Raw genomic sequence first — 27,693 nt, forward strand, 5'->3', positions numbered from 1 at the left:
TTATCTTAATCATTACTCAAAATTATCTTTGTTCTGTAAACTTTCCTCTCACTACATTTCAGCCAAATATATCTGCATGAAAGATCTGGTCATTATACATGCAGAAACAGTTCTTGAAATTCTTTACATCTGTCTGCAGCAGGTATTAATCAATATTCTTATATACTACTTCATTGCATCAGTCAGTTTTATTACTTCAGTAGCCCAGTGACTGTTACCATATTTGACATACAGTGCAGCTGCAGTGAAAAATTTTGGATGAAGTTTTTGTTAAACAAAAGTCGCATGAATAGGATGGTACAGAAATATGTGTTTCAAGCAGAACTAAGCAAAAGAAAGTTATCCTTCTCAAGGTGTTCAGTAGAACAAGATTAAGGCCATAGCTGGGGGTCGGGAGTTGGAAAAACCACCCTTTTTGCTGGGAAAAGGTCTGCTCTGAGTAACAATTGATCAAGGTAAATGAAGGTTTCATTTTAAAAGATCCACTTTTTCTGAAATAGTCACACACACACCCCCCCCCCCCCCCATACCCCCTTTGAAAATGCCAGCTAGGCCTAGAAATAAACATCTGGATGTCCAGTTGGGGGAGCTAACATATTTTATAGTTTTTATATCAAAATAAAAGTCTAGTGTTTCAGAAATCTGGAAATATTTGCCTAGCAATATGCAAATATAGACATGAATGGGTTTCACTCCTTTTGTCCACTTAAGATTTAAATTTGATTTCAGTTAATATCTTGTTTGTGAAGGCAAAAACATATTTCACCATAAATTTTGTGCTTCAGTGCAAATTACAAGACCTACATGTGTGAATGCTGGAATCAACAATGGAATAAAAATAATCTATCATGCAATAATAGTAATTTGAGCTGAAAAATGGATTGTTGACTTATTTTGTTTATATCAAGTTTCCAAAACAACGTAGAAAAAACATTTGTTTTTTCTATTCATCATATTTAATGAGTAAGACCTACAGTATAAGCCCACCCTTCCGTCTTTTGGTGAAAAATGTGCGCACATGTTAAGCTTGAAAAAGTTCTGGAGGTTTCTTGAAGCTTGACTCAAACACCTATATATGTATTTAAGTCTAATTCTTTAAAATTCTCATTATTTTTAATAACATTATGTTTCTTTTAATAAGCAGCAAAATAATGCAAATTTAAATTTTTTTCTTTGAAAAACAACACTTTTTATGAGCCTAGACTATCTCAGATAAGTGATGAATATGTATCAACTTTGTTTTTGCTCATTAACACGGAACAAGATGCTTTTGTTGAGACTTGATTTTACGTGTCCGTCTTGCATTCAGGTTGACTGACAGATTGGCGTCGCCACTAGCCGGTTTTGTGCTCTTTGAAGACAGGAAAAGCCCATCACAAAAATAAACTTAAGTTTGTAAAGACATATCTAATATTTATCTGTTTTTCTTTGAGATTTATAAAAATAATGTACTCACAGATTCACAAGTGATACAATTACTTATCTGAGCCTTTATGAGATCGAAACCAATAAGCTCGTCATGGGGAAATACGCGGGAAATTCCGTGATGGCGACTACCAAACACTAACCTGAAAACATACAAGTACGTTTTCCTGATGTGGTGATTAGTAATGATTCTGTGCTCTTTTTCAACATAAATCTGCAATAACGCATTTCAGACGCAAAAACAAAAACATGGAGGAGGATTTTGAAGCCATGTTTGCTGACGAACTGGAAATGATGAATGAGATGGACGGTGCGTACATGTAATTACCTCAACTGCCATATGTAACAATGCTAACACATAGTTTCCCATGTTAGAATGTCGCCAAATGTAGGGAATAAAGTGCAGCATTGTTTGTAAGTAATAAAGTATTCATTTCAATGTTAATTCACGTAGTTTAACTGTTAGCTTCCTTCTAGTGTTACTACTAGTAGTAGTACTAACGTACGTTTACTTTGATACTTGCATGTGGCGACTTCATACATTTTTAAGTTTGGAATTTCTGGTAGGTGATATGACTGAAATATTATGAAGAAATATATTTTAGTATATTAAGCAACACTGTGTGATCGAGAAAAATGCATCATATCATTTACAGATTATGAACCATATCCTAAGTCAAAAAGAAGTCTGGCTTTCACTCCATCTAAAGGAACTGGCAAAGACCCAGTGGACCTCAATGACAGCATACTGACACCTTTGGACAGTCCAAGTGAAAATACAGGCATGTGTTATGTCCAGTCATGGCCAAACTTGACAGCTAATTCTGGCCTAACACCCTACAGTATCTGTACCCAGTAGTGAGCAGTTTTACAGGCTATTTCCAAATTTGTGCATTTATTGACAAGGGATAACTTCTAACACACCACTCTGATATGTTCATAATTTTAAGTTGTCAGCTGACTTTTTGAGCTTTTCTTACAATATTTTGGGCCTGCACAATCTAGGCAGGGCTTTGCAATATCCATATTTTAGAAGACCCCTAAGCCTGCAATGATTTTGCCCTGCCTGTTACATATACCCAGTACATATCAACCTATAGTGCATTTGCAAGTTCATGAAAAATTTCCATGCTTATACTTGTATATAAAATATAAGTCAAATGCTTTAAAAAAACTCTTGCTAAATTATTAATTCAGCAAACTTGGAAAGTACGTTTTTTTATACCTGCAAATTCTTCATCGATCTGGTTAAAATCACTATAACTGGAAAAAGAAAAAGGCTAAAAGTAATGTAAAAATCACAATCATAACTTTTTGTTTCAGATCTGTCCAACAAAAGGAAAAAGAGAGAAAAGGATGTCTTTGGTGATTTGTCAGATTCTGATGGTGATGTTGAGGAGGCTTTGCCCAAGATAGGTTAGTCTGAGGCTTTATAAGAGATTGAGTTTCATTTAGCCAAGAGATCTTTGGTAGTAATTTTCTCTTACAAAAAATCTTTTCATTTCTGTGATTATTGTCTTATCTATTCTCTGTGGAAGTAGTAACAAAATAAGAATACGATTCTCAAAGGACTGAAAAATTGGAATATAAAAGGTAAAAAGTTTTATATGCCACTGGAATGAAATTTTGTTACTGAAAGTACATTAACTATGAAATCATCATTGGATAAACTGAGATAGATTCGAGTTTGTTTTGTCAATTTTTGTTAGTGCAAAATAAAAAAAATTGCAACTGCATCAATAATTATCATGCTGTATTATAACCTTTTGATTACAGCTCCACAAAGAAAGAGAGTCAAATTATCCCCTCAAAAATCGCTTTCCATACCCAAAAATCGACCCGAACCAGGTTTAGATGATTTTGAAATCACGCCCCCTCCATCTCCAACCCTTGTTTTGGAGAAACGCATCTTAGCCCAAAGAAACAAAACTACAACCAGTATCTTGGCAGAGCCAACAAACAGCAGGGATGCTTACCAAACCCGAGTGCTTAATAGTAAGTAAACCAACAGGCATTTAATTGAACCGTTCTCTGTAGAACTTAACATTTTGATTTATTTTCATATAGTCTTAGGCTGTATTCCCAGAGCTTTTAGATCGATCTATCCCCGCGGGGAGTCTCACTAGATTACTGTCAGATAATCCGGCTTAAATGTCCGTCCCGCCTACTACAAGCTGTAAGGGGGTAATTAACTTTCGTGTCCGCTCAGCTGACAGCTATTTAGCATGAACCCCCAGGGAGTTAGGTCGATCTAAAGTAGATCGATCTAATCTCTGGAAATGGGGTCTTAATGCAATGCAAAATTGTAAGCTACATTTTCAGGATTTGCAGTTTTTACAACTTTTGCCCATGCATATTAGGGTGTATGGTGGTAAAGCAAAGTGTATAAAATAAAGAAGATGGAAAAATAAAACATTTGAAATAATAGGATTTTTTTTCTGGTATTTGGTTATTGGATGCCGGAGGATTAAGTAGATTAAAAAATGCACACATCATATTGTTTTAGGTTATGATTACGACCGTCCCAGAGTGTTCAGAAGAATTCCTGCTGGGAATTTTATATCTGTAACAGGGGTTGATGGAACAAGAGCCTACATGAAAGTGAAAGAAGATAGTATATTGACAAAAGAGGTATATATTCTGATGGAATAGTAAAGTATAAAGTTTATTAAGCTGAATGCCAGTGAGGTCTATCAGGCAATATTTGGTTATGGTTGTTATACATTTTCATAACATTGAGATTAAAGATGCAAAAATGATGTAGATTAGAGTTTGTGTGGTTGGGAAATCCAGATATTTATGTGGTCAGTGGTTGGTTGCATTTTCCAAATTTAAGGTCCACACAATTTTATTTTGTATCAGGAGGATGCAGCTTTTTCTGCGACCAGTTCACACTTGCTGGGAATGTCCTTTGAAGCACTGAAGGATCAAGTGGAACAAGAGGTAGAACAGGACACCATTAACTTTTTTTATTCAATGTATATTTTTTTATTGCTTAATCTTTATTTTTAAACATGAGATTGAATTTTTGTTGATTACATGTATTAATTATGAATTATTTTATTGTCAGACTTTAAACTTCCAGATGTTTTTTAATGATTTTTATGGAAATTATCATTTCAGAGGAGAAACAGAGTAATTGAAGAATCAATAAGACTGACTAATCAGCTTAACAGGTTGGTAATTGTTTTAAAACTTTGGATGTTTTTTGGTTAGAATGATGAACAGATATTTGTATATATCTGTTTTATATCTAGATACAGGTTTAATTTAGTGGCCATCTTCACTTTAAAAATGTGTGCAGTATTATCATATTATTTTTTACAGGGCATTTGACACAGATCTTGGTTTGGATGATGAGTTAACAAGTGATTTGCCTGAAAGCCATGACATGCTTGATAAAGAAGTGGAAAGTGATGGAGATATGAAGCATGAGCTGTGGGTAGAACAATACAGACCCCGTCAATATACACAGCTCTTGAGTGATGAGGTACCCACTCTTTTGAGAAACGATGTGCACTTATTTCAACTTTAATGGGAACACCTGTTGGTGTTTATAGATGTATACGTATAAGATTTTCTTTAAAGCTGGTAATTATCATTTTAATTTCAATCTGTGTATATTTTTTCTCGTGTGCTTTTTCTCATTGACATTGTTATTTGATGAATTTTGGTTGAACCTTGGTAGACAGGGAATGGGATTAAAAATGATATATTTCAGTAACTGCTGGTGCCTGAGAAACCCCTCTAAATCTTTATATAGACTCCAGAAATACTTTCAGGGTGGAGTTGAAAAATTACTAGCACTTCCGAGTTGTTGCATTTTTTTTTCCTCACACACACACATGCAAGCAAGCAAATTGCAGTATGCATATACACTTTTTATCCTTAATTCAGAATCTTTTATTTTATTTCCATTTTGCAGAGCACTAACAGAACATTGCTGCACTGGCTGAAGTTGTGGGACCATGTTGTGTTTGGAAAGGAGAAGAAAGTTCCTAAAGCAAAGCAAGAAGAAAAGAGCAAAAAAGATGTCAAGAAAAAGAACTTTAAAAAGCACGAGGAAGTGACAGAGGATTTGGACAAACTAGGAAGGCCAATACAGAAGGTATTTTCAGATAAGAGAATTTAAATTGGAAGAAATATGAAATATTTTCATTTTTTTTTTTTTTTTTTTAAACTATTTAAGTCACTGGTAAAAACTGTCTCTAATGTGATTGTTGGCCTTGCAATATTATTGGCAGATGCCAAAGTCATAAGTCATGGGTGTTTTTTAAAATGATCAGTATGTGATTTTAAGAATAACTCTATTATATGTGTTGAATTTTTATAATGGTGAATAATTTGTTAAATTTCAGATAGCTTTGCTGTGTGGTCCCCCAGGTCTCGGTAAGACCACTTTGGCCCATGTAATTGCAAGCCATGCTGGGTATAATGTAGTTGAGATGAATGCCAGGTAAGACGGGTTGACCCCATATTTCTGACTAAGGGCTCATTACCTTAAACATTATGGGTCTGTGTCGATGAACTCTGTGGGAATTCTCACTGAGAGCGATCAGCTTAACAGATTAACGCACCTTCTGGCATTAAGTAGAAAACAGAAAAGCTGGTGATTATACGAGTACATTGAAAACAAAAGGAGGCATTCCATTCAGTTAAGCTGATTGAACTTAGCAATGTCCACACAGAGTTGGGTCGATCCACATAGACCAGTGGTGTCTTTATGAGAATGAGGTCTAAATCTCTTTGGCCAATGGACAGTTTAGTGAACTGACTTTTCTTCAGTATCAGAGATTAATTTTTGACTATCAGACAGGTGTGATCCTTTTGAATATGAGGAAAAAACTGTTAGCTTAAAACTAATGACGGAAGCATGGATCACTTCACTCTGGTTTGGTTGAGATTTAATTTTCAGTCATAAGCAAAATGGAGAACAGAAAAAAGTTTTTGAATGCTTAAGTGTGCAAGTTTGCTCTAATAATAAGTTATGATCATCTTAGCATCTTGTATTTCTTGTATATTGCAGTGATGACCGATCTCCGGAATTATTTAAGAATAAGATAGAATCTGCCACCCAAATGAAAGCAGTAATGGGAGCAGACCCAAGGCCGAACTGTCTGGTCATTGATGAGATTGATGGTGCTCCTTCTGTAAGAAAAACATAAATTAGCCGTCTTTCTCCTGATTAAACAGGCACAATATTTCATTTAATTCGCCTACTGCTTATATTTCTTTAGTAGACTAAAATTTAGTCTAAAAGTTTAGAATTTTTTATAGATCTTTTGTGGAACAGGTGTATGGATTCATCTTACTTTTAAAAAAAATCACATGCTAGCCAGGACTTCACTTCTAAACAACAATTTTAGTTCTGTCCTTGGTCATCCAGAGTAGTTTTTAACAGTGTTAAATATTTACAAATGCTAATGTGATATTGGCTGGAAATTATGCTTTGTAATCAGTTGTTAGTATTAGTGACTTTCAAACACCTTTAATTTTATTATTTATTTTTATTTATTCATTTTCCCCTTAATATATATTTAATTTTGTTATTATTATTATTTTTTATTTTAGCAATCTATCAATATTTTGATGTCATTCATCAAAGGTGAAGAAAAGGTCACCAAGAAGAAAAAGAAGAGTGAACGGATTCTGTTAAGACCTGTTATCTGTGTTTGTAATGATTTGTAAGTCTTTCTATTATTCTTCATGACACAATTCTTATGAAGAAATGTGGATTGAATCTAGATACTTGTGCTTTGTTTGATTTTGGTATAATAAATGGCATTTTGTCTTGAAAAATATGTATTACCTAGAATTCCAATTTTTCTTAACCTATAACAGTAGTGCCACTGAAATATCAATACACCTTTCTTTTCTACCTGTCTGATGCATCGTTTAAGAGTAACAATATGTTTGTTTCAGGTATGTGCCTGCTCTGAGGACATTACGACAAAATGCCCTGGTTTTACACTTCCCTCCCACTGCCTCTGCCCAGCTGGCTTCTAGATTACTAGAGGTATGTTGAGTCTGAGTCTGCTTGCTGGTAATGTATTGATCCCCCCCCCCCCCCCCCCCCCCCCTTTTACACATGTGTTTTTAAAAAAATTGATGATTTTTGACCACACTGATTAGTGTTTGATATCTGTTCATTGTTATGGAATTGAAAATAAATTAGAATTATATTAGGTGGATTATAAAAAAGGTAACTAGTGATTTTGTAATTTTTATTTAAAGAAGCTCTGAGAAGTTTTTAATTGGCTTTTTCTGCACTGTCACCAATAAACTACAATGATTATGGTTACAGACATTTATAAACATGATATTTATTTAGTCTTTGTCCAATTTAAGCATATCTTAGCTTGGTGTAGAACAAACAAATGAAATAACTACATTTGCAGTGTGTTCTCTTTCAGATTAGTAGAATGAATAAAATCCGTACAGACATGTCTGCCTTGCTCCAGCTGTGTGAGAAGACCAATAATGACATCAGATCCTGTCTGAACACGCTGCAGGTATGTGGCTGTCAAATAATGACATCAGATCTTGTCTGAACACGCTGCAGGTATATGGCTGTCAAATTGGCTGAGTACACAACTAGACTAAGTTAAACCCAAAATCAAAAACATCTTAACTGACATGAACAGATGACCAGTTTGATTTAAGGTGGGGATCTGAACTTTTTAGACAAGATGAGGTTACCCAGGTAATCCGGTCACATGGTGATGTAAGTTGGTCAACTCGCTGTCTGAGTTAGTTCTGTTTTGGACACAACCATTCACAGCACATTTTGTACAATATCATTTCCACCCAGGTTAGTCATTCTTTCATCATAACACCCTGCAGGTGGTATTAGAGTGAACAGAGACCTTTTTTTCACATCTAATGCTAAACCCATACTTACATGTACACTTATATAACACCTTTGAATGCTGGATGTCTCCCTGTCAAAGTATGCCATGGTGTGGCGTTGAAAAAGGTCAAATTGTCATGTAAAAGGTGTCAAATCTTTTCACCAAGATAACATTACAAGCAAATGTTATTGATTAGCTGATATTGGCCTTAAATGCATTCTCTGAGGTTTTGTAAAATTTCTTGTCGGAGCATTGTACAGGTAATGTGATATCTTATAGCTCCTAACATGACACAGGTATGTGTAAAGTGTTTAAGTGACCCAGTCATCCGGCAATCTGACATAATCATGAGAACACAGCACAGGTGACATGACATCATGTTTGATGTATGAAGAATTAAGTAATGTCCACAAGGTATCTTACTGTTGATGTGTAATGTTGCCAGGTCATGTTTCACCTTGATTAAATTGCATAATTACGTCTCTCTTTCTCCCCTCCCTTTCTCTCTCTCTCTCTCTCTCTCTCTCTCTCAAGAAAAACATATTGATGTTTTTGACTTGATTCTAATCCTGATTACATGACTTCATTTTTTTCCCTCACATTTATTTACTTTGTATATCAAAAAATAAGGAACTGCAATTCAACTCATGTCTTTCCATGTGTTCAGTTCGTCCAGAGGCAGAAGAAGGAACTGACCATGTCCAGTGTCCAGTCATTGAGTGTAGGACAGAAGGATGCTCACAAAAGTCTCTTCTCTGTTTGGCAGGATATATTTCAAATGCCTAAACCTAAAAGGTGGAACATTTGATATCACTTATTATTTCACTTATTAATTCAATAACAAACAGTTTGATACAGCCAAAACTAAATGTACGTTGCATAGGTTGATCATTTTTTTGTATACTTTGCATCTGCAATTGAAACATTTCAGGTTGAAACAAACAAACAAAAAACATTCATTAGAATACCTTTCATCCAGTATAAAACTGGTGGTATTAATTCATTTTTAGGAAAAGATTTGTCAATCCCCATGAGCGTGGAAGTGTTCAAGAAATGCAAGATCTCTTAGCACAGAACAATACATCCACATCAGGAAGGTAAGCCAGGATATTGAAAGTACATTTAGAAAACAATAACTTTGGGAAATTTAACATGCAGTGAGTTTTGTGGAAAAAGTAAGAAAAAAAAGCACATTTGACATATAAACTTAATTTCATTTGTTGTGGAATTGTACCAAGCACTTCAACAAAGGTAATTTTATCCTCCATTAATTCCTGAGAAAATCTTCAATTCGTCTTGTTCGTACAGGTTTCAACACATCTATGAGGTTGCCATAGCAGCAGGAGACCATGAAAAAGTAACCCAGGGAATCTTTGAAAATTATTTAGAGATGAAAATTAAGGACCCAAGATTTGATGGGGTAAGGCATGTGATATTGTAGGATTTTATCTATAAAAGATTAATCGGGGTGCCTTTTTATATATTGGTAAGAATTTTTGATAAGTGTATTTCATGAATTATATTTTTGTCAGGCCTGTGTTTAAAGTGACCAATGACAGTTGTCAGTGACCATTTTACAAAAAAAATTACGTATGTATTTGATTGTTATTTTATATATTATAATTACCTGCATTTTAATGAATCATAGCCAGCAAATTTGTAAAAATGATCTGTTGTTGTCTATATGTACTAAGTACATGTTAACTCACATATTATAGTTGACCCTGGCCAGTGAATGGCTGTGCTATACAGACCTGGTGAACCAGCAGATAGCTCACTCTCAGCTCTATATAATGATGCGCTACCTGCCATACCTTCCTGTGGTCTTCCACCTGCTGTTTGCTTCCACATCATACCCCAAGTTGTCTTATCCACACAGTCAATATGAGGTAAGGTTTAGGAATATCCCCCACATGGTCAGTATGAAATAAAGTTTGGGGATATCCCTCATACTGTCAGTATGAGGTTAAGTTTGGGGATATCCCTCACATAGTCAGTCTGAGGGAAGGTTTAGGGACATTTCTAGGCTCGTACACACGTTTAATTTAATGAAATACTGTGGAAGATTGGGCAAAAGGAAGTATAAAAAGTTTTGTTATTTTTCTTCATCATTTTTATGTACAGACACAGATGTGTCTGTACATATTGCCATCACCTGCATCTGTCATCGCCGTCGATGTCGCCGTCGCCGTGCACTTTCAGCGTTAACACCATAAGTGGAAGACAGTTTTACTTTTTGGCTTTATATTTACAGAGCTGATGAATATTCATAAAACGCAGGTCAAGTTTGAAAATCAGCATGATAGGGCCATTATTGTAGAATTTATGCTGTTTTTTCACTTTTCAGCATATATGCAACACTGTTAACACATTTCAAAGAAAACCGATAGGCCTGTTGTCATGAAACTCACAGGAGTAATCAATCTTACTGAAACGCAGGTCAAGTTCGAAAATCAGCATAATCGGGCCATTATTTTATAAGTTATGCTGTTTTTTCACATTTCTTCAGATTCCATTCTTAGGCATGTTAACAGTCTCATTATTTAATTAATAAGATACGTAAAAGTGTTTGTTTGACATTTCCTGCATCTTTACAACATTGTTAGTTGATTATGTAAAAATGATGGTAAACTTGTTATCGTGTATTGTGTAATAAAGTGTCAAAAATGGAAATAAACTCATATCATTGCAGTTTGTAAGATTCAATCATTCATTATGTTCAGAAACTCAGAATGGAGGAAATTGGACATTTGACACTGTTATATTGATATTTTTCACATCTCATCAACTTTCTTAGTTGATCATATAAAAATGGCAGTAAACTTAATTTTGTTTTATGTTAGGCCACACTTTTTTAATTTTATGGATGACATCCTGCGCGCGCACCGATTTTCGTCCGTTCTCCAAAAAAAAAAAAAAAATCCCCCCCCCCCACCCCCCCCAAGGAAGTCGGTTGTCGCAAACATCGTTATTGAATTTGCCGGAAAATGCAATCGGCAATCCTCGGCTAATTCCGCAAGCTCCATGCTGTCATTGTCGACTGCAGAGACATCTGAGTAGTTCCGAGTGCGGAAAATGAGCTTTCTGCGCATGCGTATTATCACCACGTGGAAATGTGGCCGCTTTGCCGTCAAATTCATCTCTAGCATTAATTTCAAAATACACGACAATTAAAGTAATAAAGAGAACGGGGGCCGTCGTTTTGGATTGGTTTGCCATTGATATTGGACATGGAGATATCACCTTTTTACAATTATACGAAAGGCTGGCCGCGGCCAGCGATCATCGCCCGGAAAAATTCAGTGACATTCTGTCCAAAGCAGCACATAGGCTTACCAGGGATTTTTTTTGTAGCGAAAAAAGGGTCGACAAGAGCGTCATGGTATTTGGTGGACTGAAGGTCGGACAGGCCACCCAATAGTTGGCTGCTACGTGTGAGTCGAAGTAGACAAAATGGCATCGACCGAAATTACCTTTTTTAGATTTGGTAGTAGGAAGCATAGGCCTATCTTTGCTTCATTTTTTAACAATTCTGTGAAGTGTTCACAATGCTTAAATTTTCTGAGAGTACAAATAAAGACACGCTGTTTATTTTATATTTGTTTTATTGATTGCTATACCAACAGAATGCATGAAATAACCTTAAATAGATTTGGTTATATGCAGCATATATATATTCATGACTTTTTTCCTTTCTACGAAGTAGGCCCTATTCACAATGCTTTAATATTTTGAGAGCATGGATAAAGACATGTTGTTAGTTTGATACGTGTTTCTGTGGTAAATTAGTGTTTCCAGCTGTGTACTGAAAACATAACTTTTCTTAAGCAGTTTTATTTTTTTTGGACTGTTTTTTTTTTTTTTTTTCGCCCGCTCGCACCGATTTTGGGGTCCCCAGAGGATGTCATCCATAAAAATAAAAAAGTGTGGCCTTAAAAATGTTAATAAACCCATTTCATAACAGTACTGTCTTGTTTCACATTTCCTCAGATTCAATTCTTAGGCATGTTTACAGTCTCATTATTTAACTAATAAGATACGTAAAAGTCTTTGTTTAACATTTCCTGCATCTTTACAACATTGTTAGTTGATTATGTAAAAATGATGGTAAGCTTGTTATCATGTATTGTATAATAGAGTTTCAAAAATGGAAATAAACTCTTATCATTGCAGTTTGTCAGATTCATTCATTCATTCACAATGTTCAGAAACTCAGAATGGAGGAAATTGGACATTAAACACTGTTCTATTGATATTTTTCCCATCTCATCAATTTTCTTAGTTGATCATATAAAAATGGCAATAAAGTGTTAATTTTGTTATATGTTAAAAAATTGTTAAAAATGGAAAAAAATGCATTTCAGGACAGTGCTGTCTTGTCTACATTTTGGCATTTTCAAGCTGTGACTTTGAAGTTCCATGGGCCTGAAGACCTTTGCTAGTCACATTTTCTGAATATCCATGAAACTAATATTTAATTATTAAAAATTGATGGTTATTATCCTGTTAAACATTATGTAATATTGCATCAAAATTTGAAGAAACCCCTATTTTGGACACTGCTCCCTTGATGACCATTTAAGGAAAACCATGTCACTTACTGTTCTCAAACTTACAGGAAAGAAACATGGGACTAAAATACAGTTTCATTAGGCAGTGCAGTCTATTTGGTAAATTTTTCTGGCAGTTAATCAGTTTTTTGTGAAAATTTAATTTTTCACATATTGGCAATTTCAAGGTGTGACTTAGAACCGCCTTGGGCTTGAAGACCCATGCTAGTCACATTTTCTGAAAATCCACGATACATATATTTTATTATTAAAATTGTTATTCTTTATGCTGTTAAGCATTATGAAATATTGCATCAAAATAGAAGAAAACACAATTTTGGGTATTGCTGCCATGATGACCATCATGGGAAAACCATATTACTTATGATTGTCAAACTTTTAAAAAAGAAACACAGGACTAAAATGCAGCTCGAGTTGGAAAAGCAGTCTAATTGACTTCTTTTTCTGAAAGTTTTACATTTTCAAAGTGTGAACTTGAACTCCCATGGGCCTGAAGCCTTATGCTTGTTACACATTTTACTTACATTGGTATTACCTGTTGAGCATAATTAAAATTTGATGTTGAATTTGCAGTTTAACATAATGTACTTTTACATCAGAATTGACAGTAGCCTATTTTGTTATTTCCTGCTTTTTGTCTGTACATTTGACAGCTTTGCTGCCTTGTTTATTGATTTGTTGAATATTACATTATTTGGCTAAAACAAAGTATATACTTCAAAAATATATACCATTAGGTTCTTAAATGCTGCATTTGAAAAGGGGGACGTCTCTTTGTATTCTTGTCAGAAATAATTGTGGAATGCCAAATTGGAAAATTAAAAAGTCTTGCAGCATTTGGATAATTATTATTTGCCTGAAACTGAAAACACTTCTAGCTTATACCTATGAACTATGTATTTTCAGTGCACCACTAAGTTGGCCAAGTCAGAAAACCTGGTGAATGCCATGATGAATGAGATGGCGCCCTCTGTGAGGAAAAATTTGAACATCCCCATAATTGTGCTGGAGGTTCTGCCATCTCTGCTGGGCATCATTACACCCACACTGAGACCTGTAGGTTTTATCATATTTTGGCAGGTTTTTAAATTATTGTTATTTTTATAAAATTTTATCTCTTAAAATGTAATTAAGGCTTGTATTTGTAAGATTCACACATCAGACATCCATTGTGTATAGAAAAAAAATCCTAGTAAGTTTCATTCTAACTGAAAAAACAAGATTTAGAAAATTCGAAAAGGTTGGACTGGGATATAATTGTGGTGAAATATCTTTTGGAATACTTCAAAAGAGTAAGAGAATACGACTCCTGCTGAGTTGCTGGACCTTGAGAACACTATCTGAATTTTCAGTATTAAAATTTGAATAAATCTTACAATGCAATATTACCATATTATAATTTTGGATTTGTATTTTCACAGTTGTTCTAACTTGTATGTATATTGAAGTTATTCTGTGGAAACAGAATGATCTGGAACTGTTGTTCTGTACGCGATGGTTTCAGGTGAACACACAGCTTTACAGTGCCAGGGAGAAGGCGGATATGAACCACCTGATTCAGATCATGATTGCTTATAACATGACGTATCGCCAGGAAAGGACACCAGAAGGACAATACACATACGTTCTTGATCCGTAAGTAACATAAAGATATTATGAACAGTTTTCAAACAGCATTTGAAAATCCCATACTTTTTCAATTTTAATGGTTTTGTATGGGGTAGTCGATAAGTCCATAGCAATTATGCAAGGGTGTGGTTTTTACTTATGCTGTGTATGTAACATTTCCAGCACTCTGTCATTTAGTAATAATGAACATTTCTCTGTATTTGTGTAATTTGTCAAAAAAAAAGCAAAGATTGGTCAAATTTTGCGAAATGGACACAGTAGCATTAGAGCTGTGACAAAAAAGCTGTTTAAATAAAAGGGATAATAACTCTTCGTATGAGATCTATATTTCACAATAAAAACATTGTGAATAACTCATAGAAATATAATATATTCTGTTTTACCATAAAAACAGCAGTTATTGCTATAAATTCTTATATTTGAGCTAGTCTTTAAACCACCTGACCTCCATTGATGGCTATACTCTGTTAAAATCTCTTAAGAGATTTTAACAAAAAGCCAAACTTTTTAGAAAAAAACCAGGGACTAACTTTGAATGTAAAAATGGATTTATTAACCATTGGTAAGTATGGGAAAATTGTTGTTTACTCCAGGAAAATTCATTTTTTTGGCTGAAAGAAGAGTTATTATCCCTTTAAGCGCCTTAATAATTTATGTTTGCTTTCTCATCTATTCCCAAACATAAGAAAATTGCTCTAGCTGGTCCCCTTTAGACATAATGGGGTTTACCAAATTACTGAGTTCATGTTGTGAAACTAACCCAAGACTTAATTTCTTGGCATTGCAAGCAAGTACACCAAGTGACAAGGGACGATAGTGTGTGGCCTTGTGAAGTGTATGAATGTTCACATAAAAGGATAAACCCCAGTTCAAGTCTTTCATGGCCAGATTGCACACTTATCAAGCACCTCTCAGAGCTTTCACTAGTTTGTAATGTATTTGTGTACTTTTATAATAATAATAATAATATATTTATAATAATTTATTAAGATTGCAACCCAGTGGGTTGAAGTTGTACATAGAATGTTAAAAAAAAAAAAATTATAATGATAATAAAATGAAAATTTGCATGAATAAAACTGAGTTAAAAGACTGCTAACTGAACTTTAAAATTATTGTACTTAGACTGCTAACTGAACTTTAAAATTATTGTACTTAGGATAGCAGCCAGTGAGTTAATTATATAAGGAATGTGATTTTCTGGGTATGTGTGGGTGTATGTGCATGTGTGATCATAACATCATTTGTTGTCACTTTTGTCAATTACCAGTAAGTGTCTACATCCTTGGAATTGAAAATTCGACACATTTTGTTCTGTACAAGACAGTGACTCACTTGATTGAGCATAAGATGAGCAGAGCATGATAGCATTTAATATTTTATCTTTGATTTATTTGTTCATCTTCAAGGAGTTTAGATGAAGTGGTTCACTTCACAGGGTTGAAGCCTGAAAGACAGTTAACCTATGCAGCTAAACAGCTGATAGCCAGGGAGGTGAGCTGTGAAGTTTTTAATGTGTGAAAGCTAATCAGACTGACCCACTTCATCATGCAAGTTGTAATTCTGGTCAGATATTAAATTTATAAGGGGTAAATGAATTGAGTCTTAACTTGATTTAAACATTTATCCAGGAAGTGCAGTTCCTTTTGATATTAAGAAATAATAAGAAAAAAAATACTGTTTGGGCTGTAATTAACACATGACCTTCAATCTTTCCAAAGTGGTAACTATGATTTTAAGTATAGAAGAGAAAAATAACTTTATATGTGATGTGTGATTGAAAAAAAAAATTAAAATTATTTTAGTGGTACTATTCTCTGTCCACATTAAAATATGTGTGGGGACCTTTTTCTTTCAGATTGAGTTGGAGAAGATGAGAAGAAGTGAGGCAGTACTTGAAAGGTGTGTAGGCAGGCACTTTAGTCTGGGTTCACTGCTCCCACCCCCACATATTTAAATTTCATTATTTACACATATTTTCTCCATCTTAACTCATTTTTATAACTATTTTATGTATTTATATAATTTATATATTGTAGATGAATTATAATAAATCATAATTTAACAATTTCACAATTTGACAAACATGAAATAATAGTTCTTTCAGCATTTTGAGTCTCAAAAAAAAAAAAAAATTGAAAGCTCTTGCCCAATAATACTACTACATGTAAGAAGCAAATGCACTCTTTTTCATCTGCTATAACATGTGCATGCAAACATGCACGTGCATACATGATTTTGTCATCACTGTAGAGCTGAGAGGCAGCCTGTAGTTCCAGTAACAAAGAAGTCAGCCAACCCTGCTGTACCTAACCACCTGCAGAAGCTGGAGGCCAAGCCAATCAGGGAGGTGGAGGAAAAGGTGGGCTCACTGCCATTGTCTGAAATAATGATGATCAGCTTTCTTATGTACTGTTTAAAATTGTTATACACGTGTGTGTGCGTGTGTCCTTTTAATCTATTTTTTTATTTTTCAACATTTTGATATCTTTCTAGTTCAAAATATTTTAATGTGCGCATTTATATTGTCTTAATGCACTGTCTGTTTCAGCCTTGTCACCTCAAGTACATTCTCTGCTTTGCCAGTAGTTCCTTTTTTTTTATTATTTTTTTTTTTTTTGGTGGTATAATAAACCAGGTGGCTTGTGATCAGTAGAATTATATGATATTGCCAGTAACCTGCAGACCTTTCCATCAATATTTGATAGCCGAGCAGCTTTTATGTTGTCTGTGCCAATATCTGGAGTGAACATTAAGTGAATTATTAAAGCCACAAAGTATAGTAATATCCATAATTCTCACCTTTTACTCGCTGGTAGTGCTAGGCAAAAAGGCTTTATTCTGTAGCCCTGTTCACACTGCAGTCAAGTTCACACTTAGTGGTGACGATTTACCATTTGAAGTCTACTACAGGTGGTCGACCTTAGTGGTGGAGAAGTTGATTGCAATTTATGAAAATTGACTGTGAAACCAAGCTGTGGAATCTCTGGAATATGATATGACAAATGCCTGACAGGAGTATGAGCAAATTAAATTCGAAATAAGACATTTTTAAACAAGTGTAATGTGGATGGACCTTAAGATTGCATCCCAACTTGTTTGCATTCAGGGTTCAGCACGTAGAGCTGACTTCAAATGCACTATTCCTCACATGTCAGTCCAATATTAAGTTAGCCTTTAACTTCATTTAAAATCTCAACATTAATTGAAATCAAGAGAAGGACAAAATTGGATTGTATGCAATTTTTCATTTATTGAAGCTTGGTATAGTGTATTAATTGACGGTAATTGCATTTTTCTTGACAATGCTTGTAAATTTGATGCCTTCATTAGAATAGCAATTCTATTATGATGTTTTGTCCATGCAAGAGACTGACAGCAGCACTGCTGATTTTGTAACACATCCCCACAGAGAAGAGTGAAAGAAATTACGCTGGGTGTCAGTCATATTTTGTATGAAGTCTGTGGAAGTCTGTTGATAATCAGGCTCTCAGTGCGGGATATTGCTATACAACTGTCACTGGAGGACCGGAAATAATAGAAAGTCGTAACTCGATCTTTTAAACATTTCTAGTCTAAGAGTGTGATGAGTGTCAAGATTGGTGTTCAGTTTTGTCACTTCAGTTGTGGTGATTAAGTAAATAATTGGTGACATTTCTTGGACCTTTTGCTCTTTGACAAATTCATGAGGCAAATTTTCTTGTGCATTTAGATAGAGATGCTGTTGAGTTTCATCAGTAAAACTAATCACTTTGATGAGATTTTCTGGGTGATATTCCTTGACTTAGCATGTGGTTCAAAGAATTTACTAGTGGAGCAGTAAAGAGGCATTCACGCAGTTTGTCTTCAGGGGCTACTTTTATTGATAGACTGGTCAGTTTGGGTGAGGGCAATCTTTTCGTACCACATTTCCTGCTGGAATATTCTACATTTCCATAGAATATGTGGACTAGGGGGATTTTCATTGTATTTTTTCTTGTTAATCCTGTGAATATTTCCCTGCTCTTCAGTTTGTCAGAACCTTGTAATCAGAATTATTCGAAAACAAGGTGATTTAGTATCAAAGTGAATTTTTATGTTATTCATCCAGTAGTATTATTCTTAGGTTATTTAGGATTACTAAAATATAAAATTTGGATAGAGCACAAAATGCTCGTGGGTTTTTCAGATGAGTTTGTTGATTGGTCAACTTGATGCACTGTTTAGGCTCTCGATTGCTGCAGTTTAGTCTAAGCTCATAGACCTCTGCTGCCCTTTTATTTATTTATTTATTTATTTATTTATTTATTTATTTATTTATTTCTAGAGAGAGACTTTCTTGTTTCTAAGACCATTTTTGCAAAGTCTCTCTTTTTTTGCAATGTCAATTCTTTTACAATGGTATTCGTTGTAATTGATAATCTACATAGGATCACAATTTATGTTCTCTTGGACTTAAAAGCTTTTGTTCTTTACCCCTTCAGGCCTCCATGCAATATTTTGTTCTTCAACTGTTTTCATTCACAACAGGGCTTAAGAATTGTTATAGCATTAGTGCTATATTTGTATTTTGTTTGTGAATGTGCTATCATTAATTTGGAAGTAACAAAAAATGTTACACAGGGAGATATTTATTTGTCAGTTCCACATTTATTTATTTTCTCTTTTTTTGTTCATGTCCAATTGTCATCCTCTAAAAGGGCTGTCGATATTACGTAAAATGCAGAAAATTTTTTTTACAAATGATAAACTGTGTAACATGAACTATGATCTGGGTACCATCTTAACTTACTTTGCTGTTTTAATTTTTATGATAATATTTAGACAATTTCAGACTCCCCATCAATGTAAAATTTATTTGCTTGTGAATGTTGTGCGTGGTGATGGTAAAGGAGGAGTGAACATGGCAATAGAGATCTTTTAAGTATAATAAGTTATAAAGTGTTTTAAAATATGTTTATATGTCCATCCATATGTAATTACTTTGAAAATGTGTGGAATCTGTAATTGCAGTTATGGATAGAAATTCAATTCGAATCCATAGGTCTAATATTGACTGGAAAGATTATAATACTTCACACAAAGTGGGATAAAACTAAGCATCTCATGGACAGCTGAATGGCATTTTTGTCCTTTTTAGTATCACAAGTTTGATGTCACCTATTTTGGGTTGAATGCATATGTAAAGCCCTTAAATTCCATATTTTTAAAATGGGAATTCTAAATTTGTCCATTTATTTTATGGCTCAAGCACTGTTTACAAAGCTTAAATTTGACCTAACCTGTTATGCAACTTCTAGCTAGACTGAGTCCAATCATTTTCAGAGCAATAAATCCAATCATTCCTTCATCATCATCATTTTGAATTTATGGCTATATTTTTTTCGTGTACATTTTATTCTGTTTCCTGTTTACAAGTACATGTGAGTGGTGATGAGGTGGTTGAATGCGGACTTGATGTAATGAAATCGTAATGAGATGAAGTGTTCACAAATTGACTTTCGCACTTATGCTGCTGCAATAAGTGGATTTTCTGAAAATATCCATTTGGGCGATTTTCACCAGAGTATCAATAGCTGAACCCATTAAACGCTCCTAATTTTTGTCCAAATTGTATTTCTACTTGATCCTGAAGATTGTTGATATTGTTATGATATCTCTGTAGGGAAAAGAGAACCAATGATGAACTGCATAAATATGGATAATGCTGAAAATTTACCACTATCAAATTTGGTAAAATTGGTCACTTGATACCAATGGAGTATAGACAAGAAAGCTTTAGGTTTACTGGTAAGGAAACACACATGTTCAAACTTTTAGGTGGATGCATTGAAAAAAAATGCACGCTTCAAAGGAAGATGCTGAAAATTTACTACTAGGTTGTGATGTATGGTATTTGGATGATTGTTTATAACTAGCTAGTGGGTGTTAACCCACATAATGCAACAAAAGATATAACACTGAATTTTCAGTACAAGCCCAGAGACAAAATTTTTTGTCAGTTTCATTTGACGCAACTGTGATTTTCACACATTACACTTTTCATGAATAAGCTTCAAATAAGACATACCCAACGTTTTATTTTGATATAGCTTTACATTTGATACATGCTTCTATTTTCTTTCGTCAAAAAATTTGTACCTTTCTAGAATGCACAAAGGAATAAGGTAAGATAACGTGGGAACTCATTTGTAGTCTGCATATAGCTTGGCTTGAAATATGAAGGGTGGTTGGCATAGCATGAAAAATGTATTGAAATATTGATGAGGGCTTTTAAAAATTGGTGTGTGAGTACATTTGCATGTGAAGGCACTATGGTAGACCCTGTGTCAGAATTTTACTATGATTGTGTTAGTAGTTTTAAAATACTTTTGTACTGGGTATGTAGGCAGTTTCATAATGGGGTTAGTAAAGTGTGATATGGAGGTAGTAGATGGATTAAAGTGTGTATTTGTGTAGCATTTTAATGGGATATTGTGGACATATGGTTGAAGTGTAAATGGGTGCATGTTTATTTATCTCTTTTTGGTAATAATGGGTACTAAATGGCAATGTTTTTACTTACACACAGAATCATATTATTTGATGGCATTTCAACTAAATATAGTATAGATTATTATCATTTTGACAGAATGTCTGGGAGCTGCTATTGGTAAGGCATAATACTTGGAAATAACCTAATAAAATATATGCAATATTATGATAAGGGTGCCAGTGGTATTACATGGGTACTTAAACATTGGGCTTCAACAAGGATGGGAATTTACCTACATTGGAAGGATTTCCCTGTTTTTTATGGAACAATCTGTAGAAACTTGTTAGTCCTTATTTGAAATGTAAAGGAACTGGGAAAGGAGCTTTCCTAGATATGAAAGTAACATAAGGCCACACTTTTTTATTTTTATGGATGACATCCTGCGCTCGCACCGATTTTCGCCCGTTCTCCGAAAAAAGAAAAAAATCCCCCCCCCCCCCCCAGCCCCTAAGGAAGTCGGTTGTTGTAAACGTTGTTATTGAATTTGCCAGGAAATGAGCTTTCTGCGCATGCGTATTATCGCCATGTGGAAATGTGGCCGCTTTGCCGTCAAATTCATCTCTAGGATTACTTTCAAATTACACGACAATTAAAGTCATAAAGAGAACGGGTGCCATCATTTTGGATTGGTATGCCATTGATATTGGGCATGGAGATATCACCATTTTACAATTGTGCGAAAGGCTGGCGGCTGCCAGCGATTATCGCCCGAAAAATTTCAGTGACATTCTGTACTAAGCAGCACATAGGCTACCAGGTTTTCTGTAGCGAAAAAAGGGTCGACAAGGGCGTCGAGGTATTTGGTGGGCTGAAGGTCGGACAGGCCACCTGACAGTTTGGCCGTGTGAGTCGAAGTAGACAAAAAGGCATCGTTCGAAATGACCTTTAATAGATTTGGTAGTAATAAGCATATCTTTGCATCATTTTTTAAACATTTCTGTAAAGTGTTCAAAATGCTTTAATATTCTGAGAATACAAATAAAGACACACTGTTTGTTTGATATTTGTTTTATTGATTGCTATACCAACAAAATGCATGGAATAACCTTAAAAGATTTTGTAATAAGAAGTATATCTATTCATGACTTTTTTTTACATTTCTACGAAGTATTCACAATGCTTTAATATTTTGAGAGCATGGATAAAGACATATTGTTAGTTTGATACGTGTTTCTGTGGTAAAATGTGTTTCCAGCTGTGTACTGACAGCATTCCTTTACTTAAGCAGTATTATTTTTTTTTTTTTTTTTTTGGACTGTTTGTTTTTTTTTTTTTTTTTTTTTTTTTTTTTTTTTTTTTTTCGCCCTCTCGCACCGATTTTGGGGTACCCAGAGGATGTCATCCATAAAAATAAAAAAGTGTGGCCTAACAGTGAAAAAAAAAGCTCTACTACATCTATATGTTAAGTGCTTATGTATTGAATTGTCATCAGATTTGTCTGTAAATGTGGGTATGAAATGCAAGGCCATAACATCTGTAAGTAATGAGCTAATGTATCCCCATATTATATTGTATTTTTGTATCTTACACTTACAAGCAAGAGAGTGTGTGTGTGTAAGTAAGGAGTATTTCAGTTAAGTGCCTCTGTATTTTTTGTATTATGTAGTTATTTTTTGTTTATTTATTTGTAAAGCCAGAATAAAGTTTAAAAAGAAAAAAAAAAAGAAAGAAACAGGGTAGAGTAGTCTTTCATTTTTATTTTCAGCATTCTCTGCCCCTATTGCTTTTTATTTCATGAGATATCTATTTAGGGGTTGCCTTTGGCATATGTGTGTGGTAGTATGTATGATTCTTAAAAGAAACCTTCTAGTTAGCAGAGAACAGGCACTGTGGATGGCTGTGACAGCTAGAAGTGTGGTGAACAGTCCAGGATCATTAATATGGCAGGCACGGCTCAGAGATTATTAGTCTAAGTGCTGTTCTATGGGAGCCTCACGCTCCTAGTGGTTAACAGCTTAATTCCACTTGATTTTAAACAGAATTGCTTAACTCCAGCTCCTTACAACAGTCTGCACAACTTTCCCTTCTCTCGGGGGAACATGTTTTGTCACTTTGGCCTTTGTAATTATGTTATTGTCATTATAACAATCTGCATAATCAGATCAGAGTCGTAATTTTTTCACTTAGAATCCATTTGGAGTTAGCTAAAATGGCATTATCTCGTAGGCAGAGGAGGGATGCTGAGTACATGATGAGGTCCCATGATCCCAAAACACGGGAAGTAATTTGGTTTTCTGTTCAAAGTAAATGGTTTGGTCTTAATTTGAGTGCATAATATATATGATACCATTTAGTAATTCAATTAGAATGCATAATTTAGGAAGTTGAAGCTGTGTTAGCCTCATGGCACTCAAATACACCCTGAAGATCTCAGTGAAGCTTTTCTTCAATTTTAAAGTACTGATACCCTCATAAAATAAGTGAATTATTTCAATCTTAAAGTAACCAGAGAACAATAGAAAAGATTGTTTGTGGCATATACTGTGTAACATGTAAGTGAAGTTGTTCTCTCGCTCTACTTTTTTCAATCCTAGACTTTTGAATTAGCAACAGTGGAGAAAGTACCTTAGATGTTTTGTAGGAAAAATTATATTTTAATGTTATCTTTTGAAGACCTGACATATGATGGAAACTGGGTATTATGAACAATTTACAAAGAAGTGAAGGCAGGTGGTTAGTATGTTGAGGAATGTGAAGCAGGTGTAGGAGCGGCTATCTTCAGTGGGGCCTACTACATAAAATAAAAATAGCCGGCAAACCAGACCTAGCTGAACTGGGGGGTTGGCATTGCTCTCTCTCAGCTGAGCATCCCCATGCATTATTCAGACTGCCCTTTCGATAATGTGACGTTGGAGATTAAATTGATTTGCCTTTATTCCCATTGTCATTTGACCTTTTGAATCTTCGGCATGCTCCCGACATAGAAGCATCTCAATGCATCACAAATGGACCATTAGAAAGTCCCAGAATTGGTTAGGTGTAAATGAATTTTCACTGAAATCTTCTCCAACTTAATTAGTTTCTGTCTATAATTAGGTGTCAAACCCAGTCACATCTCCCAAGTTAAGACTGATACAGAGTACAATTCTCTGTGACTTTAAGGAAGTTACCTTGTAGGAGCCGGAAAGTAGAGTTGGGAAGCTTTGGTGCTCAGAAAAGTTTTTGTCAGAATGGGCAGAAAATAATTAAAAAGTAACTTCTCTTAATTCTGCTAAGGTTGTAGGTCTACATTGACTTTATTATTATTATTGTTAGTTTTAATATATTTATTCATTTATTTATGGTGCATGTTTCTATGAACATGCCCATTTTTAATGAGTTAAAAATTACAGTTATAAATTTCTTATATCACATACCTTACCCACTACAGAAATTCATTTTATTGAAGATTGAAAAAATTAGTTACTCATAAAGATACCAATGCTTTCATGGCCCACACCCAACAGTACTTTGGGAAATATTATGATAAGGTTTATTTGGGTGTAAAGCTGAGGGACTGTGGAAGTATTCTATTCACACATACTTGAATGAAGTCAAAAGTTGAAGATGTGCTGGCATGCATTAGGTGTGTGTGAAAGTTAAATAAATGTTATTTAATATTATTTATTTTTAAAGATTTAATGAGCAGTTATTATACGGTATGCCAAAGTTTCAGAAAGCCCCCATGGGTTTCACATGAATGTTAATATAGCCCTTTAAGCTGGAAATCTTCTTGTTTAAAAAAAAAAAAAAAAAGACAAGACAGCACAGTCTAGATTAAAAAGTACATATGTAAAATTTATATGTAACAAATAAAGATCTGGACAGAAGGTCATTAAAGTCGTTGTCTCATTTCAGCCTGCTGTGGACTTTTTTGGAAGAGTAATCCAAACAAAAAGAAAAAAAGAGAACGGTAAGATGTTATTTTACTATTTATCAACAAAAATGACAGTAATACGGTTTTACTTACAACATGGTTGCTGAATTAATCTTGCATAACTTATGGAGTAGATATCTTGTCATGTGAGTTTTTATTTAGATTAATGACTTCAGGATATTCGGCTTAAGGAGCATTGAGACTTCCCTTCTGTTTTAACATACCGTTCTCTATAGAATTAAATCTGGTAGATTTGAACTGCATTATCAGTGGTATTTTCAAATGCTGTCATACACAATTAAAGGCACACTATGGCAAAAAAATCTTGTTAATTTCAATAATTTTCCTTTCCTTACTAAGGATTGCTTTCATCACCATGGTGTACCATATCTTAAATCATTCACAGAAATGTTATCCTTGAATCCGTATTTGAGTTCTGAGTTTCAATTTTTGAGGCACTTTCATAATGGAGATAGACACTAACAAATTTCACTTTCAGTGCCAATAAAAAGAAATTGAAAACCCTAAAACTGCTTTCTACATCATACTTTTCTCAATATATTGTATGTCTTTGAAGATTCTTACTGTGATTACATGTCTTTCACTTTTATGTATTTACATTTCAGCATCACCAGAAAATGCCAAAAAGAAGAACATCTTGGATGGGGATGTTTGGTTTCACTTTAAAGAAGGTTATTCAAATGCTGTGCGGAGAACTGTCCGAGTGCAAGACTTTCTTTGAATACATGGGGTACAAATCCCGCCTGAACCACACTCGGAGGCCGAATTCTAAACTACAACGTATTTATGATGGCTAAATGTAAACCTGATCAATTTCTAGGCAGTTATGCCGTTCTGCTACTTTGATTGATATGGAGACTTATTATATGATTGATATGGCAAACTTGTTATTATTTTTACTCAACCTTTCCTACTTTTTATATCTGGAAAAATGGAATATTTTGTAACAAAATTTAGCCATGCATACAATTGGAGACCAACCATTATGTGTTCATATTTTTTTCTAGATTAAATGAATACAATATAAAATAATATTGCAACAGTGTCCATAAGCGCATACCTGTTAAAATGGAAATGTTTGTAAAGTCATTTTCACTTTCTGATGGAAGTATGATTATCGAAGAGTTAATGTCAACACAAATAGACAGTAAAACTAAATGGAACATTGCCAGTATTTGTTTTATTTTTACCCCAGTTAGTCTAGAGATTGAAGAAGAGTTTTTTAAGTCTTGATATTACTTTTTTATCCCCATTTATTATTTTTTATCCCCACCCCTAGGTCTGGTGAATAAGCAGTTTAAACGATTAAAAGTGACTAAAACTTGTCAATGCTCTTTAGTTCTTAATTTAGATGGGATAATCGCTTGCATTACTATAGTCAAAATTTTTTCTTGCTAATTCTATTTTATCCTTATTTTTTGGAAAGAGATGTACTTAATAGAAGTAATGGTATGCACTCCACAGTGACAGCAACTTGAAGAAGAAATATAATTTCATGCCAGCATGTAGTATTAATATCTCAGCCTTCTAAGGAAGAGTCCCCCAGTAGAATTAAATTGTAGCGTATCAAATCGAACTTTAGGATGAATCAATTTTACTTAGGCTTATTAAGCAAATTACGGTCGGTTCCACTTGTATTATGATAATCATTTTAACAACATCATTTAGTATGTTCCTGAGAACTCTATTGGGCTTCCGACAGTCCAGTATATCCGAGAGATTGAAAATGATTTTACAGATAGCAAGCCTGAATACAATTGATACAAAAGGTGCTTGGTTATTTCAAAGATTCTCAAAATACCTGTAACTTTGACAGATCTAAAACGCCAGTTTTAGTTAACTAACCAATGGTAGGTCAAGAACTACACAGAAGTTGACAGGGAGTTATTGGGGGGGGGGGGCTCGATTTTTAGAGACCTTGGGAATCCCTGCTCTGCAGCCGGAACTTATATATATATATATATATATATATATATATATATATATATATATATATATATATATATATAGTTCTCAGTCCTAAGGTTAAGCTAAGAAGCCAATAAGATTACCTTGGAATGAGATTATGTATGTTCTCTGAAGCTTGGCATGGGGATCATTGTCAAGAAGTCATTTGTCTTATTATCTTAATTATTTCTACTTTATTCTATTTAATTAGATAACTGAGATTGAAGGCAGTTGTAAATAATTTAATCAAACTGAACCAGAAATATATCTTCCGCTCTAGCCAGATGATTAATTACATAATAAATTGGTGATATTCAGTTTTGTGATATGTTGAACTATGTATTAAAGTACGGCATATGAGAAGAGCAAAGACGATGGTGCATCTCGATGTCGACACTGTATATATTAGGTAACGGTCAAGTGGCGACGTGTTCCCTTTGTACTCGTATGGTTTGAACTATATTTTGTTAAATATCTCGAAATTTATTTTCTATTGTTTTCTCATGGGAAAAGTGATGAAAACTGCATGTTCGAAAGACCTTAGATCCCTTTCCATGTCCATCTAAAATGCCGTCGCAGGCCGCAAAAGAGATACCGTTGAACGTACTCAAGTAATTTATGTTCAAATCGTCTAATCGACTACAAAATCTTATAATGTCATGTATTATAAAGATACAGAAGTCTAAATAATGATAAATAATGCTGGCTGCGATGAAGCCGCAATTCTTTTATAGTTTTATTGCTATCAACAGGACCGAGGAATATTCACTTAGTTTTGTTTTGAATTATTTTTCTTGTAGAGATTGATATCTTCGTCCCAAAATGCTGAGCTCTCTATAAATTTGAGGAAAAATGTGCACGGATTTCCTATTTACTGCA

At 34.3% G+C, this 27,693-nt stretch overlaps 1 protein-coding gene across 2 annotated transcripts; it reads left to right on the top strand.

Moving 5' to 3' along the window:
* Positions 1 to 1,510: 1,510 nt before the first annotated feature.
* Positions 1,511 to 26,034, top strand: LOC106162664 (chromosome transmission fidelity protein 18 homolog). Of its 2 annotated transcripts, XM_087005091.1 has the most exons (26): positions 1,511 to 1,735; positions 2,082 to 2,207; positions 2,749 to 2,841; positions 3,202 to 3,420; positions 3,932 to 4,056; positions 4,288 to 4,368; positions 4,549 to 4,601; positions 4,753 to 4,915; positions 5,351 to 5,533; positions 5,784 to 5,881; positions 6,452 to 6,575; positions 6,997 to 7,109; positions 7,348 to 7,441; positions 7,839 to 7,937; positions 8,944 to 9,071; positions 9,287 to 9,373; positions 9,585 to 9,696; positions 9,995 to 10,165; positions 13,754 to 13,903; positions 14,352 to 14,482; positions 15,886 to 15,970; positions 16,335 to 16,378; positions 16,730 to 16,838; positions 20,605 to 20,622; positions 24,828 to 24,882; positions 25,473 to 26,034. In XM_087005091.1, the coding sequence occupies exons 1-26, from the start codon at positions 1,675 to 1,677 to the stop codon at positions 25,586 to 25,588; spliced, it is 2,838 nt and encodes a 945-aa protein (XP_086861217.1). In that variant the 5' UTR covers positions 1,511 to 1,674; the 3' UTR covers positions 25,589 to 26,034. The 2 variants fall into 2 exon arrangements, with proteins under 2 accessions (XP_086861217.1, XP_086861218.1); XM_087005092.1 differs by lacking the exon at positions 20,605 to 20,622.
* The last annotated feature ends 1,659 nt before the right edge of the window (positions 26,035 to 27,693 follow it).

This window comes from Lingula anatina, chromosome 2 (genome assembly GCF_051362555.1).
Source record: "Lingula anatina isolate TDL-2025a chromosome 2, LinAna3.0, whole genome shotgun sequence".
Taxonomy (NCBI): Eukaryota; Metazoa; Brachiopoda; class Lingulata; order Lingulida; family Lingulidae; genus Lingula; species Lingula anatina.

Bases quoted from the DNA above. Each gene is read 5' to 3' on its own strand.
- LOC106162664 (XM_087005091.1), top strand. From the start codon at position 1,675: ATGGAGGAGGATTTTGAAGCCATGTTTGCTGACGAACTGGAAATGATG. The intron at 5,882-6,451 runs GTAAGACGGGTT...TGTATATTGCAG, and splicing joins GTAGTTGAGATGAATGCCAG to TGATGACCGATCTCCGGAAT. The intron at 6,576-6,996 runs GTAAGAAAAACA...TTTTTATTTTAG, and splicing joins AGATTGATGGTGCTCCTTCT to CAATCTATCAATATTTTGAT.